At 42.8% G+C, this 16,412-nt stretch overlaps 2 protein-coding genes across 2 annotated transcripts in view; both read right to left on the bottom strand.

The window, feature by feature from the left end:
* LOC307234805 (uncharacterized protein) overlaps positions 1 to 8,496 on the bottom strand; it is a gene marked incomplete at its 3' end in the record, with an annotated part of 17,538 nt that extends 9,042 nt beyond the window's left edge. Inside the window, exons 1-7 of the mRNA XM_080006669.1 lie at positions 8,387 to 8,496; positions 7,987 to 8,275; positions 7,057 to 7,872; positions 6,700 to 6,927; positions 6,395 to 6,518; positions 5,110 to 6,011; positions 1,747 to 1,919 (exon numbers count right to left, since the gene is read on the bottom strand). Coding sequence (XP_079862795.1) covers positions 1,747 to 1,919; positions 5,110 to 6,011; positions 6,395 to 6,518; positions 6,700 to 6,927; positions 7,057 to 7,872; positions 7,987 to 8,275; positions 8,387 to 8,391 — 2,537 coding nt within the window. The 5' untranslated portion in view covers positions 8,392 to 8,496. The remainder of the gene's footprint in view (positions 1 to 1,746; positions 1,920 to 5,109; positions 6,012 to 6,394; positions 6,519 to 6,699; positions 6,928 to 7,056; positions 7,873 to 7,986; positions 8,276 to 8,386) is intronic.
* Positions 8,497 to 12,825: 4,329 nt separating this feature from the next.
* On the bottom strand, positions 12,826 to 16,143 carry LOC307234804 (extracellular calcium-sensing receptor-like; the record flags this gene model as incomplete). Its single annotated transcript, XM_080006668.1, has 5 exons — positions 12,826 to 13,745; positions 14,254 to 14,377; positions 14,475 to 14,702; positions 14,989 to 15,804; positions 15,883 to 16,143. 5 exons carry the CDS (start codon positions 16,141 to 16,143, stop codon positions 12,826 to 12,828), a joined length of 2,349 nt encoding a protein of 782 aa, XP_079862794.1.
* Between the last annotated feature and the right edge of the window lie 269 nt (positions 16,144 to 16,412).

The following is a 16,412-nucleotide window of genomic DNA, read 5'->3' as shown; positions in this document are numbered from 1 at the left end:
CAGCCTGAACAAGTTGCTTTCTTGGATTGCTGAGCGAAAAATAATTAAAATTTATTGTGAAGTAACTCAACAGGGAATGTGAAGTTTGACGGTTGCTATGCGTTGCTATGGATTCCAGTCGCCATTTTTGGAGGAACACTCCCATTCACTTGCATTGACTTCCAAGCTTTTAACTCAAAAATGTCGAGCGACATTCACAGTCAATGCAAGTGATTCTCTAAACATGGCGGCTTGCAACAACAATGTGATGTCAGCTTCCTTTCCCTCTAAATAAACAAAATTATGTAATTTTTTAATCGATAACGATCGTTGCGCATCATTTTTTATGCTTCAGACTTATTCGATTTTGTTTTCCATCATACCTGAGTCATTGGGTGTATCTCCTCGTGGATGTTTTGCTGCACAGAGTATTACTGGTATGTGCTGTAACACACACACACACCACACACACACACACACACACACACACACACACACACACACACACACACACGCGCGCACGCACACACACACACACACACACACACACAGCAAATTAAAATGATTTCTAACATAAACAATCCATCGCTGCATAAACGTTTCTTTCTAAATTGTGTTTGTTTATAATGTGTGTAATGTTGTGTGAGTAGTCCCTGGGAGAGAGGCTTTGTACAGAAACACACACACACACACGCACACACACACACACACACACACACACACACACACACACACACACACACACACACACACACACACACACACACACACACACACACACACACACACACACACACACACACACACACAGTCTGACTGTGGCCTGAAGCCAATCCCAAATTCAGCTTCTGAGTCACCTGAGAACCTCATCATCATTTCACTTAACGAGAATAAAAATGAAATCTGGCATCGAAATCCTCCGTGTTCCAGGGAAAAACGGACAAAAACAATTCTTTGGGTGTCATGTTTGTACTGTTTATATGCCAAAAATACAAAATTTCTCAGACTCTCTCAATGTACCCAGAACATACATGTATCCTCTTTGAAACTGGGCTTCCTGGGACAGAGCCTCCTTCCCAAAAAGGACCCTCAGCAGAGGAGCCTTTCTCCAGCTTTGCACAAATTCTACTCATTCGCTTATTTTGTTTATTTACATTCGCAGCCGCTGAGACGGTTTGTCGGAGTTCATCATTATCATCACCAGCGTCATCATCAGCCCGGAGAAAGGATTTTAAGGTGGGACAGCCGAGTTCGACCTCATCCGGTTCCTGGCTTTTTCCAACAGATCTAAGACAATCAAAAAAATATAAAAAAATATAAATAAAAATTAAAATAAAAACAAACAAACAAACAATAAACGGGTTAGTTATTAAAAAGGAAATGAACAAATGAACATCTCCGAGGCTTGAGAGATTGGCCGTGCTTCGACCAAGTGGAGCTGGCAGGGCGCTTGTCGTCCACTCCAGAGATTCTTTAATATGCCTTTTAGGAATCCCCCCCCGAATAAGTTGTTTGGCTCGGGACAATCAAATCCATCCCCCTGCCGAGGAAAACAAAACTATTAAAAAGACAGGTAATGATGATGAGTGGGCGTGACGAGTCCTCTTTTGGGAAATCCAAACCCTGCATTAGAGAAAGAAACAACCAGGACGCCATATCCCCGGCTTGCCTTCCTGAATAACGTTTGATTTGATAAATTGTAAATAAAAACCAGGGGGAAATCGAAGAAGAGGAACTTTAAATATTCACCATTTCTTATGCACTCACCTCTGGCAGGGATGGTTTTTGGAGCCGGAGCCCCCCGCAGTCCCAGTCTGCAGCCCCCGCTGGTCGGTCTCCGTGTGGGGGCAGCGGCGCCAGGCCGTGGGCGACGCGGCGCATGTGAAGAGTGTGAAGAGGACGAGGGTGGCGGGCGTCATGTCGGAGCCGCTGCAGCGTCTCTTTGGCACAGTCGGAGAGGCCGGGCGCTGCGAGGTTTTATAGCTTCCTGCCGAGCCACCAGAGGCCCCGGGCGTGCACCAAAACACGCGGTGTTGCGTAAGGGCCACAAGGAGAGAGGAGATAGCACAGAAACTGATTTGCTTTTTTCTGCAACACCATCCATCTATCTATCTCTCTAACTCTGTATCTATCTATCTATCTATCTATCTATCTATCTATCTATCTATCTATCTATCTATCTATCTATCTATCTATCTATCTATCTATCTATCTATCTATCTATCTATCTATCTATCTATCTATCTATCTATCTATCTATCTATCTATCTATCTATCATCAAATGTGTAGATATTGTGACGGCACACAGACGCGGTTACACATTTGAGCATTGGCGCATACACATTCCACATTTTGACAACGTAGGGTACAGGGTGGATATGCATTTCAAATGGAATGGAAGGGAGATGATAACACAGGAGACATTTTTTATCACCCAACTCTGTGACTATGCGGATGTTGTGTATTTGTAATTAAGTAATAATTACTAAGTAGTTCAATAACTTAATGTAAATGTCGAAATGCATGCCGTTGCCTCAATAGCTGCATACAATATATGTATGTAGCTATTGAATCATAACAGACAATAAATTAAGATGAAAAAAGAGCATAATATTGTGAAATATGGGCCACGTTTTAGGGATAAACCATTTTCAGTCTGTGAAAATATTTTATGAATGAGATTTAATCACATCTTACTAATTAAAACATGAAATATAATACATTTATTGATTCATTAATTTGTTCATTAATTTTTTCAGCTCTTTACCACTATACCTGTTCAGTGTCATGGAGGGGAATGAACGGATGTGTGAATCAGCTAATTATTGATTTGCCATTTAATATTGACTAGTTATACAACTAAGGTGCACAGTCTGCAAAAATAAGACTATCTAGTTTTACATTTTGTATTTTTATTTATTATTTTCTTTAAGGTAGTGATGTTCCATGGTTGCCATACTCTGATCAGCCACATCATTAAAACCACCACAACTAATAACCACTAATATTGTGTAGCTTCCCCTCGTTCCGCCAAAACAGCTGTGACTCGTGGAGGCATGGACTCCACAAGACCTCTGAAGGTGTCCTGTGGTATCTGGCACCAAGACGTTAGCAGCAGATCCTTTCTCCTCCAGTAGGAGCTTTCAGCGGTGGACAGGGGTCAGCATGGACACTTTGACCGGTCTGCAGCTACACTGTCCCATACACACCAAGCTGTGATGCACTGTGTGTTCTGACTCCTTTCTATCATAGCAGCATTAACTTTTTCAGCAGTTTGTGCTACAGTAGCTCTACTGTGGGATCAGACCAGACGGGCTGGACTTGACGAGCGTGCATCAATGAGCCCATGGACGCCGCATGACCCTGCCGACGGTTCACTGGTTGTCTGTCTCTGGACGACTTTTGGTAAGTACTAAACAATGCATACTGGAACAGCCCACAAGACCTGGGGTTTTGGAAATGGTCTGACCCAGTCGTCTAACCATCACCATTCGGTCCTTTTCAAAGGACCAAATGGTTTTTCCTGCTTCCAACACATCATCTTCAAGAAGTGACCGTTCACTTGCTGCCTGATATATGCCACCCCTTGACAGGTGCCATTGGAACCAGATGATCCATGTTATTCACTTCACCTGTCAGTGGTTTTAATGTTGTGGCTGATCGGTGTGCTGTGATAATGTGTTTTTACTGAAACAAATTTCACTTAAAATACATAAATCATGGAAATTAGCTCTTATGTTGCAAGATCAAAATTGCAAAGCTGAACTAATGCATCTCTTTCATCAGTTCCTGGCAGAAAAGCATCTCTGTGTTCATAAGAACAAGCTCTAGTTTCACACTGACAGCGAGAACTGCCAGTAATGATGACCGGCTCCACTCTCCTTGACGATTCGCTCAGCGAAGAGTAAACAGTCGTTCAATTTTCCAACTCGTCATTCGCTTGATTGAGTTGGTGAAATGCACAGTGAGTGAGGGAGGACTTCCTGTGAGCACTGGAATGGGATGATGGAATGGAATTCTCCCAAGAGTAATTGAATTCTGTCGAAGAAAAATATTCTAGTGGAATGCAAAGTGCAAATCGGTCACATTCAATATGAAACGTGCGTTTTTCAGTCCTCAGTCATTATTTTCAGTTGATGCACTCTTCGGTTGGAGTGACTGTGACGGTTGTTTATCTTGCATCACTACCTACTGTATTAGCAGGCCATAATAATAAGCACAGTTCTGAAGTTATTTTTATGTTTTGTGACTCTAGTGTATAGTGAGCTATGTGCTGTATAGTGTTGTGGAATGTAATGAACGCGAACATACAATACCGATGGGCAGCACTTATGCAGTGATATGGTAGAAAGATTTAAATTTATTTTGCTGCTGAAAAGATCAAAAGGTAAATGTATACGCTGGTTTAAAGCTGGACAATGTAACTTTATATTATACATTTATGTGCAAGTGAAACTGCAGATCTAGATCTGGAGTTTATTAGAAATCTCATGTCACTTAATTCCAGTCAAATATCGCATTTTTAAATCCACCTTAATCAATTGAGAGTGTTCATACCTCACCACGGTGCAATAATTTCGTCATTTCTACAAAATGTTTGAGTCTTTTGAAGAGGTAGTTATTTCATCCATCTTGAACGCAACAAAACAACAAAGAAATACAGAACATTTAAACAATCTAATTTAAGACACAATAAATAAATCCTAAGCCAAAGTGAAGCTGAAACCATACCTTTATTCTTTAACGGTCACTTTACAACATTTTCATTTGCATAGCAATGTGATACTATCCCGCAAACTAAAAAAGTGAAAGCTTCTTAAAATTGGAAGTCATACCGACTATATACAGCAATCATTTTCCTTTTGACTAAATATTTATATATATTTTTTTCACTTTTACAAATTGTACAGCAGCATTATCACCTCTTATTTCAGACAACAAGTAACAATTACTGTTAAAACAGTTATTATTATTATTACTATTATTATTATTATTATTATTATTATTATTATAATAATTATTATTATTAATAATAATAATAATAATAATAATAATAATAAAAATAATAATCATCATCATCATCATCATCATCATCATCATCATCATCATCATCATCAGTGGAAAATAACATCCGCCGTCCTGGCCATCATGTGCTTCTTCGTATTCTGCTCCGGCCTGAGTAAAATAACCACACACTTTGGTATAAATATACAGAGGAGTAACCCATAACTTGATGCTAAAATAGCAAATATCTCCACGGCCACACTGAGCTTCCCAGGAGAGCTGACGTACGCTGGAATGAAGGTGATCCAGACGGCGCAGAATATCAACATGCTGAACGTGATGAACTTGGCCTCGTTGAAATTATCCGGCAGTTTTCTGGCCAGAAAAGCCAGAAGGAAACACAACAGAGCGAGGAGTCCTATGTACCCCAGCACGGCCCAGAAGCCTATCGCTGACCCTAGAGCACATTCTAAGATAATTTTGTCTTTGAAATGGTTACAATTCTGAAAAGGAAAGGGAGGGTCTATGGTGAGCCACAGAACGCAGATCACCACCTGGATGAGGGTGAAAGCCAGGACGCTGAGTCTCTGCTGGAGAGGACCGAACCACTTCATCATGTTGCTTCCCGGGAGCGTGGCCCTGAAGGCCATCAGCACCACGATGGTCTTCCCCAGGACGCAGGAGATGCAGAGGACGAAGGTGATGCCAAACGCCGTGTGGCGCAGCATGCAGGACCAGTCGGAGGGCCGGCCGATGAAGGTCAGGGAGCACAGGAAGCAGAGGGTCAGGGAGAAGAGCAGCAGGAAGCTCAGCTCCGAATTGGTGGCCCTGACGATGGGCGTTTCCCGGAACTCGAAAAAAACGATCGCTATGAGGGTTGTTAAAATCACCCCCATCAGAGAAAACACTGTTAAAATGATCCCCATGATCTCTGAGAAAGAGAGAAATTCAACTTCTTTTAAGATGCACGTGTCTCCTCTTGTGTTGGACCAGTACTCTAACGGACATTCCAGGCACTCTGTCGCATCTGTTTTTTAAATGAGACAACACACAGCGAGTTATGTTAGATAGATAATATACAAAGTACCGTGGCAATGAAACGCACTTTACCATCCTAGTAACTGACGTATCTAATAGCAGTGGGCTGCCATTTAGAGGCACCTGGGCAGAAGTGTCTTTCTCAAGGACATCAGCATGTTACCAGGAGGAGCCAGGGATCGAACCAGCAATCTCCCAATTACTAGATGACCTGCTCTACCTCCTGAGCCACTTCCCCCATAGGTAGACAGACAGACAGACAGACAGACAGACAGACAGACAGACAGACAGACAGACAGACAGACAGACAGACAGACAGATAGATGGATAGATAGATTAAAACAAGGAAAAAAATATGTATACACAGTATACCTGTGATATTGCTGATTGATCCCTCTGTGCACTGAACACAGTCAAAGCAGCAGACGTGTTTTCCTTTCTGCAGAACCTTGCGAGACCCTGGGACACAGCTGGAACTGCAAACTGACACTGGAACCTGGTGCACGGACACAGGGATGAAGTTCTCGGCGACCCAGGTATATTTCTGATTTATTACATATACAGATGCTAATATGATACCTGAACTAAGTGGAACACCCTCCTTAAACATTATGCAATAAAACATTTTGACCCACTAGCCAAAAATGGGAGAAGAAAGCCACATGCACATGTACCACATTTCTTCCTCCTCCGCCCCAAACTATGCGTTCATCGGTCACGGTGAATTGGCGATGGCCGGGCAGAGTGGCGTCGTAGTAGCCGACGTCGACAACACGCATCGTCTCCGCGTTCACGCTCTGCAGATTGACCAGTTCATATCTGGCAGCGGAGTCTCCGTTCACGTCGAAAAACACCCGATCGCCCTGTCCCGTTGTGAAATTGACGTTCTGTAAGTAATGCAACAACTGCGAAGAACAAAAAAAAGTACTTTTGAGCTGGATACTGTGTAGGCACTTACACGTTTCTTGGTTGCCAGGGCATTGTATTTCAAAACGGATCCAGTTTCCAAGGCTAAACAGCACTAAAAAGCTCACCTGCCAGGGCTCAATGTTTTTGGTGTTGGCACAGCTCCCATTGGAGAACGGGCCTGAACCGCCCTTGCATTCCAGTAGGGCCTGAAGGGCGTGAGCCACGGCATAAACCGACTTGTAGACGTTGTTAGTGAACCTCATCTCGGACACATCCGTGTACGGCGAAACAACGTCGTACAAGCTTTCAGAACCGCTGCACGGCTTTCTTTGCATGTTGGCGGAGGTGTTATCCAGGGAGCAGTCAAAAACATCCTCCCAGAACTCCTTGACGAAGCGGCTGTCGGGGAACTTGGAGGGTCGGAGGCTTCTGAGATGCTGCCCCAGCCCGGGTATCTGGGCCCTGGTGACGGTGAAGCCCAGCGAACCCACCAGCAGGCTACGCCCCTCACTGGTGCTCAGAGAAGGATCCGTGATCCAGGCATCGCTGCCGACCCACTGCAAGCCCGAGACGTTCTGTCTGAACAGCTCTGCCGCCAGAACTTTGATCTCACGATGCGTCATGAAGGCGATTAGGACTTTGGTGGTGGAACGCTTCACGATTTCAACTATCGTCGTCAACTTGTGCGTCGGAGCTGTTTGCTGGAACGCCTCATAGTACTCAACACAGACCCCCAGCTCTTTAGCGGCTTTAATGAACGTGGTCATCCCGTTGACACCGTAGGCGTTATTGCTGCTTATCGCCCCGACCCAGGTCCAGCCGAAGTGTCTGACCAGCCTGGCCAGGGCCTGGCTCTGCTGGGAGTCACTGGGAATGGTCCTGAAGAAAGACGGAAACTCCCTCCTGTTGCTCAGACAGGCACAGGTGGCAAAGTGGCTGATCTGCGACATGGAAAATGGAAAGAAAAGGACATTTCCACAGCACAAGTTATTCAAATTCTTACAGCTAACATTAAGAGCTACAATTACAGCAACACTTGAGAACATCATGTTTACCACCGGGATCTGGAACCTCCCTATGATTGCCGCAAACCCCATCGTGGGCGTGGAGCCGGAGTGGCCCAGCACAGCCTGCACTGTGACGGGCTCTGTGCAGTTCCCATCCTGGATCATCTCCTTGGTTCCGCTTGCTAAGTCCACGGCCGACTTCATGATGCTCGATGTCCCACATGCATTGTAGATCTTGTAGCCCAGCGTGTGGTTCGGCAACAGAGTGGGGCTTCTGTTGATTTCCTCGATGGCAAATATCATTGTTTGGGCAAATTTGAATTCTCTCGTGTTTAAGCTATGGACGAAAAACAACAAGATAGGATAACAAACTCTATGAACTATTTGAAATGCAAAAATTCCCTTGTTTGTGTAGAATAAAACAAAATGCAGAAGACCTGATACTCACTTCATGCACTTGAGAGGGCTAGGTAGACTCTGGAAGGTGGGTGTGCTTCCCCTGAAGCCCGTGCGGAAGGTGAAGATGCCTCCAATGATCAGGTCTCCAGCCTTGGTCAGCTCAGGAGCGTGCACGCCCCCCTGCAGCGTGCACGTTGCCGGATTCCCCTTTACGAACAGCAGAGCCACGACGAGGAGCTGCAGTAGCCGAGCCATCGCTGCTTCTGAAAGGCCCAGCACCCGAACGGTGCACGTGCCTCGGGTATTTATAAGCCCCTGGGCCTCATAGACGCCGGATGTCCTTGGACCTCGGTCCTTTCTGCTCCCGAGGGTTCTAGTGGATTCGGGGGGTTATTGTTGGAGAATGCATTCATCAAAACCAATCCATCCATCAATTGTATTTATAGTACAGAGTAGTTAAAAACAAGTTTGCCCCAAAGTGCTATATGCAGGGCAGGAAATCAAAATGAATAAATTAAAATAGGTGGTAATAAAGTAATAAAGTAATAAAAAAAGAAACATTAAAATCAGAGCCCAAATGGGAAAAATTGTATACAATATTGATTATTATATACTGTATATAGTTAATTATAATAAAATAGTTATCATATATATATTGTTAATTATGTATTACTTAATTATTTGTGTACTTTTTATGTATTAACAATAAATATTTTAAAGTTGGGTTGCATTGAATATGCTTAAGTTGCACTTACAGTAGAAGTTGGACTTAAGAGGTGCTGAAATAGACAAAAATATATTTTTATTGAATTTCTCGGTTCCTTTTATAGTTAAAATAACGTAAAGTAAGAGTATCAATAAAGCATAACAAACTACAGCTTAACCCATGTATTATGTTTCAATGTTTAAGCAATGAATATTATTTTGTCCAGAAATGGCCGGTGCTATAAAAGTCACCTCAACATTGTGAGATATGCATATTTAACGTCCTGAAAAAGTAATTATTTCAAATGAGCATCATGTCACTGACTATCATTGCAAACCTGACCAGATATTTCTGTTTTTTTGTCCACATAAGACAAGTTTCCCTTGATATTACACCACTCGTTTTTCATTACAAAGCACACAATAGCAATCAATCAAACTGGCCACGATGGTCATAATGTGCATGTTTTATTATTTGCTTACTGTACGTGTTTTTACTATCTCACACGTGTCATGTTTGTCTTGCATTTGACGGCAGATTTGGCACAATAACATTCACCATGACGCCTCAGTCGCCTCGACAGGGTGATGACAAACGTAACTCACGTCAAAACAGTCACATGAATAATTGAATAATTTAATTTGTTTTTAATAACAAGAGAGCACATTTAAATGAATATATAAAGCACATCAAGCCGGTGCACAAGAAAAAGTCACGGTACGCCAAAGAGTAAAACGTAGAAGTACTGTGTAACGGTGGGTACCGGCCAGGAGCAGGAATAGGGGGGGCACCCTCCCACTTTTAGGTATTACGGTAATAGAACATTGGTGACAGTGGCGTCCTTAGGGGTGGGCGTCCATGTTTTATGGATAGCCCCTGATCTAACATAGCCCCACAGAGCTGGCTCTGCGCCACAATCATTCCCTCTCTGACGGTACAGAATGTGCCCACGGCGGGCCAGCGATGGGGCGCCTGTGATGGTTGCACCAAAACAGTGTGTTTTGTTTTTAGTTATTGGTTATTTTATTTTACTCCGTTTCATTATGTAATGACACATGTATGTCAGTGTGTTGCCCCTCTCACAGCAGCACAGCAAACACAAAAGAGTCAGTTCCCACAACATAGATCTGCACCTGTCTCACCTTATGACTCTCAAGTTTTGGTCGGACCCATTTAATGTAGGTTTATAACTCATAATCATGAAAAAGGAAGAGTACACTGTGTAAACTTGCAAATAAAACAACTTTATTGAATTTATTGAATAGAAAGACATTTCTTTTTTTTTTGTATTTTGAGGACTTCCAGATTTTCTCCTCTAAATTGGTTAGGTTAGTATGAAGATTCTTTTTTTTTTTTTTTTTCACAGTACAATGTAAAGACAACATAAATAAAATTTGTCACCCTAATATAAGAAAGCCTTTCACGATGTTCGCGTTGGTTAAAATTGTATTTGATGATGAAAACTGAGGCAGAACGAATGGAGTGGCCTATGAGATTTTTATGCAGTTAAGATGATGATGATGATGATGATGATGATGATGAAGATGATGATTATTATTATTATTATTATTATTATTATTATTATTATTTTATTATTATTATTATTATTATTATTATTACTACTATTATTATTGTTATTATTATTATTATTATTATTATCATTATTTTGGCTTTTATAACGTTTTATAACGTTTTATATTTTATATATAATATGTATATGCCTGATCTCCTTTTATTTTGCCTGCCTAATAATGCTTTTGCCTTAATGTTTTTGCTCAGAATTTTGTTGTCCACTGTGGCTGTTTTCATGATCTGTTTTTACTTGATTGTACAGTGCTTTGAGTTGCATTTATATAAAAGTACTTAAAAAAATAAAATACATTATATTAAATTATAAACACATTGTATAATGCATTATTACTGGTATTATTGTTATTATTATTATTATTATTATTATTGTTATTATTATTATTATTATTATTATTATTATTATTATTATTATTATTATTATTATTATTATTATTATTATAAAGGTAATAAAGAATAAATAAAATAGAGGGAAGGATTGGTGGATGTGTTGTGATGCAGTACTCTCCTGTTTGGGAATATGTAGTCATCAGCTGTATTTAGTCAAAAAAATCAATAACAATTTTAACATCTCGGATGCCATACACGCTAGGGTGTAGAACAATAACAGAATAATAAAACCAGATGGAATTCACATTCTTCAATGTTGTTGGGTGTGGTAATGAAGCCGCTATGGCCTGAAGCTGCGAGTCCCCGCTGGAGCTGTTGTTGTGAGAGAATGAGGCAACATGGTGGCGTGTTTTACTATTCACCAGCTCCTGTGTCCGTCCCGCTGGGGCACAGAGGCATGTACACGCCAGATGGGACTTATTTACTGTTGAGTCTGTACTCTGCCACTCATCGTTACTGCACATTGTTCAATGTTCTATGTTTTGGGTTTCCTTGCATGATTGATGCCTCATTGTGGGATCACAGCCTAGATCTGGGCTTTTATACCTTCATGTTTGGCACGCTTTTCGCATGTTTATCAAGGTTGTTTTCTTTAAAGGAACCAAATTTGAAATCGGAATCTTCATGGCTTAGTTCGAATCTCAGTGTTGTGCTGTCCACATTTTATTTTGGAGTTTTATTGACTGCCACTGGCTTCTCGGCTGGGTCGCTCTTGGAAAGCCCTTGAATCAGGTTATATCCCGGTTAAATAAAGGTTAAATAAAGGTTAAGTAAAAAAGTTTGACAAAAAGATTTTGTTTTAATCTTCAGGAAGGACACACTTTAATTCATTGATTCATTGATTAATTGTTTGATTGGCTGATTGGCAGCCTTGCCTTCTCCTACATCTTGGCCACTAATAACGCAACCAGAACTGTGAACTTCTATGTCTGTCGCCGTGGCCTGTCCGTCTCAATGAAACCTGACTTCAGTACTGAGTATAGCTTGTAGTTTTGCTTTCTCTCTTTTTTTACTTTTCTTATTGTCACATGTGTTCACTTGGCACCAGGGCTCATCGGGCCACCCTGATGTCGAAATGGGTTCTTGAAGCGTTCGGGTGTGTGATCAGAGGGTTCTTGCAATGTGGGCCTGTAAAGCCATTCCACACGGTGACTTCGGGTGATTTCTTCTTTGAATTTGACATCAGAACACTTTTTAATTGTCATTTCTTAAATGGGTGGCGGCGAATCAAAATGAAATGAACAGGACGGAGATGAGTTTGATGCTGTGATGCAATCCTTATGTTTGCGTACATGAAATAGACGGGAATAGTCAGATGAAGATAATGGACACTGCTGATGACGTTTCCATGTTTTTTATTGTTCAAGGGCTCGTGCATTTCCTTTTATTGGCGTAGGGCCAGTAGATCCCCAGATGAAGACATGGGCCCTTTCATGTCTTTCAAACAGTATACAGTACTCACTACAGTCGTATTATGAGACTTTAACTTGGGGGACTGGTCCACATTAAGCAATATATTGATACTTTTTTTATCAGAATGTTGAAAAAGTTTTCAATAATAAAATAATATTTTTAATTGAAAATAAATTAATTTCAATTGATATTTAACAAATTGATAAAACTTACGAGTTGTTATTCTTCTCTTGAAATTGCAAGAAAAGAAGAGAAATATAGATATATGTTTGATGTAAAATATCTATATATATGAAATATGTTATATGTAAAAAAATGTATTGTCATGTATGTATTATATTCATGACAATAATAATTTTTACAATATATGACGTTGAATATATTTACAACAATTATGGATGAATGTCCGCATTTGACATCTTTCCTATGATATGCCTCCTCGTGTTAAGCTCGGGCTTCACTAAAATAATATAACATTTAGGTAGGAAAATGCAGAAAAGCAACCCGTAGCTGGACGCTAGGATGGCAAACACCTCCACGGCCACAGTGAACTTCCCAGGAGAGCTGATGTACGCTGGAATGAAGGTGATCCAGACGGCGCAGAATATCAACATGCTGAACGTGATGAACTTGGCCTCGTTGAAATTATCCGGCAGTTTTCTGGCCAGAAAAGCCAGAAGGAAACAAAACAGAGCGAGGACTCCTATGTACCCCAGCACGCCCCAGAAGCCCACCGCCGAACCCAAATGACACTCTAAGATGATCTTCTCCTGATAGTGGTGCAGGTTCTGGAAAGGGAACGGAGGTTTGATGGTCAACCAGAGGATGCAGATCAGAACCTGGATGAGGGTGAAAGCCAGGACGGTGAGCCTCTGCTGGGTTTGGTCGAACCACTTCATTATGTTGCTTCCCGGGAGCGTGGCCCTGAAGGCCATCAACACCACAATGGTCTTCCCCAGGACGCAGGAGATGCAGAGGACGAAGGTGATGCCGAACGCCGTGTGGCGCAGCATGCAGGACCAGTCGGAGGGCCGGCCGATGAAGGTCAGGGAGCACAGGAAGCAGAGGGTCAGGGAGAAGAGCAGCAGGAAGCTCAGCTCCGAGTTGTTGGCCCTGACGATGGGCGTTTCCTTGTGGCAGTAGAAGATGAGGAAGGTGGTGAGGGTGAGGAAGGCTCCCAGCAGGGAGAAGGCGGCCAGTAGCGTCCCCATCACCTCATCGTACGCGAGGAACTCCATCTCTTTGGGGGTGCAGGCGTCACCACGCTGGTTGGGCCAGTGCAGCGACGGGCACTTCATACAGTGGATGGAATCTGTAACAAATCAAAGATAATAATAATAATAATAATAATAATAATAATACACAATACATAATACAGAATAAATTAATATATTCTGGCACTGACTTTTATCTTGTTTATAGTCATTTGCTGTTGTTACACAGTATATGTAGAGATGCGCAGATTTTATTTTATGCTCAGCATATGTACATGTATTTTATAGATTATGTGTTTAAACTTGTAAACTTACTTGACAGAGTGTGAGTTATTTATATTTTAGGGGGTTCATTATGTTTATTGCCACTTTCTTCCTCTTTTTTATTATCATTGCCTATTGTTTTGATGTGATCAATCAATCTATCTATCTATCTATCTATCTATCTATCTATCTATCTATCTATCTATCTATCTATCTATCTATCTATCTATCTATCTATCTATCTATTTGGCAAACGTTGGCAAAAGTTCATATTCCAAGGCAGGAAGGTAAAACCAAGTTCAAAATGCTTGATTACAGTGCACATAGTCTTCATATATGAACCTGTTGTGTTGCTGATCTCTCCTGGTGGGCAGGGAACACAGTCGTAGCAGCAGACTGGTTTTCCTTTCTGCAGAACCTTCCGTTCTCCAGGACGACAGCTCTCACTGCACACCGACCTAGGAACCTGACACAGGCACCCCCACCCCCACCCCGAAAAATGTATTACAAAATCACACCACCTCCGAAAACAATGTATTTACACACGGTTCTTCTGGCCGTACCTTGGTCCGACCTCCGCCCCAGACCACCGACATGTTGTTCATCATAAACTGGTGCTTCCCTACCAGAGCGCTGTCGTAGAGGCCGATGGTGACCCCCTCCATCGTCCCCTTTTGGGGCATTTGCAAATTGACGAGTTCGTATCTGGCCGGCGAGTCTCCGTTACTGTCAAAATAAACCCTTTCCCCCTGCTTTGTGGTGTAATTCACAGCCTGTAGATAATGTAGGACCTAGCAAAGAAAGAAAGACAAATTCAAATGAGAAGATATATATGGAAATGCTGTTAGATCATATTTTAATTTTTTTGTATTTTACATTTGTTTTATATTCATTATTTTTTTATATATTATTTTCTGTATTTTGATATTATCTATCTTTTATATGTCTATTTTAATTTTTATTTTACTTTATTATTTTATTTACATTATTACATATTCATTATATATGTTAATAGACAGGGTTTTTTTTATACAAGATAACATTTTTATAATGACAGGGGTGTTGATTCGTTTTCACCTGCCATGGCTGGATATGTCTGGTGTCTGGGCAGCTCCCATAGGCAAGAGGACCCTTTCCGTTCTCGCACTCAAGCAGATTATTTAAAGCGTGGGCCACAGCGTAAACAGACTTATACACATTATTGGTAAATCTCAGGTTAGACACGTCCGTGAACTCTGACTCGATGTTCCGTAAACTTTCGGAACCGCTGCACGGCTGTCTTTGTCTGGGAGTGGTCGTCTCGTCCAGGGAGCAGTCGAACACGTCCTCCCAGAAGTCTTTGAGGAAGCGGCTGCCAGGGAACCCGGAGGGGTGGAGGTTCCGGAGGTGCTCCGCCAGCCCGGGGATCTTGGCCCTGGCGACGGTGAAGCCCAGCGCGCCGGCCAGCAGGCTGCTCCCCTCGCTGGAGCTCAGAGACTGATCCGTGATCCAGGCGTCGCTGCCGACCCACTGCAAGCCCGAGACGTTCTGCCTGGACAGCTCTGCCGCCAGGACCTTGATCTCACGGTGGGACATGAAGGCCAGGACCACCTTGGCGGTCGAGCGCTTCACGATCCCCACGATCCTCTGCAGCTCGTGGGCCGGCCCCGATTGGGAGAACGCCTCGGAGTACTCGACGCACACGCCGTTCTCCCCGGCGGCGCGAACGAACGCCGCCACGCCGTTGAGACCGTACTCGTTGTTGACGGCGATGGCTCCGATCCAGGTCCAGCCGAAGTGCCGGACCAGCTTGGCCAAGGCCCGGCTCTGATAGTAGTCGCTGGGGATGGTCCTGAAGAAGGTGGGGTATTCCTTCCTGTCGCTCAGGCAAGCGCAGGTGGCGAAGTGGCTGACCTGCCGTGCAGCGAAGGAGACATTTAATCGATCGCTGCTGCTCTGCCATCGCATTCCCTTTCCCTTTATCTGACTCACCACAGGAACCTGGAACGTCCCCACGACGTGCGCGAACGCGATGGTCGGCCTGGATCCCGAATGTCCCAGGATGGCCTGCACCGTGTCGGACCCGGCGCAGTCAGTCTCCCCCTCGCTCGCTCCTTCCTTCTGTCCACTCACCAGGTGAAGCGCGGCTCTCAGTATGTCCGCCGTTCCGCAGTTGTCGTAAATCTTGTAGCCGAGCTTGACGCCGGAGAGCATCGCGGGGTCGTTGTTGATCTCGTTAACAGCAAAGATCATCGTCTGGGCGAATTTTAACTCTCTGAAATTGAAGCTAGGGAGGTAAAGGAAAGACAGTCAGTGATAATGTGATAGCAACACGAAAAATAAAGATGTTGTTCTTGAATGTCTTAAACAGTAGATTTATCTTTGAAAAAGGAATTCCCAGTAAAGCAACGTACTTCTTGCATTTCCGCACTTTTGGAACACTCTGAAACGTGTTGATGATGTGGTCCTGCCCCGTGCGGAAGGAGAAAATGCCTCCGAGGACAAAGTCTCCGTCCTGGGTC

Source organism: Zeus faber (genome assembly GCF_960531495.2).
Source record: "Zeus faber genome assembly, chromosome: 9".
NCBI lineage: Eukaryota > Metazoa > Chordata > Actinopteri > Zeiformes > Zeidae > Zeus > Zeus faber.
This window is presented reverse-complemented; position numbering and strand designations above follow the sequence as displayed.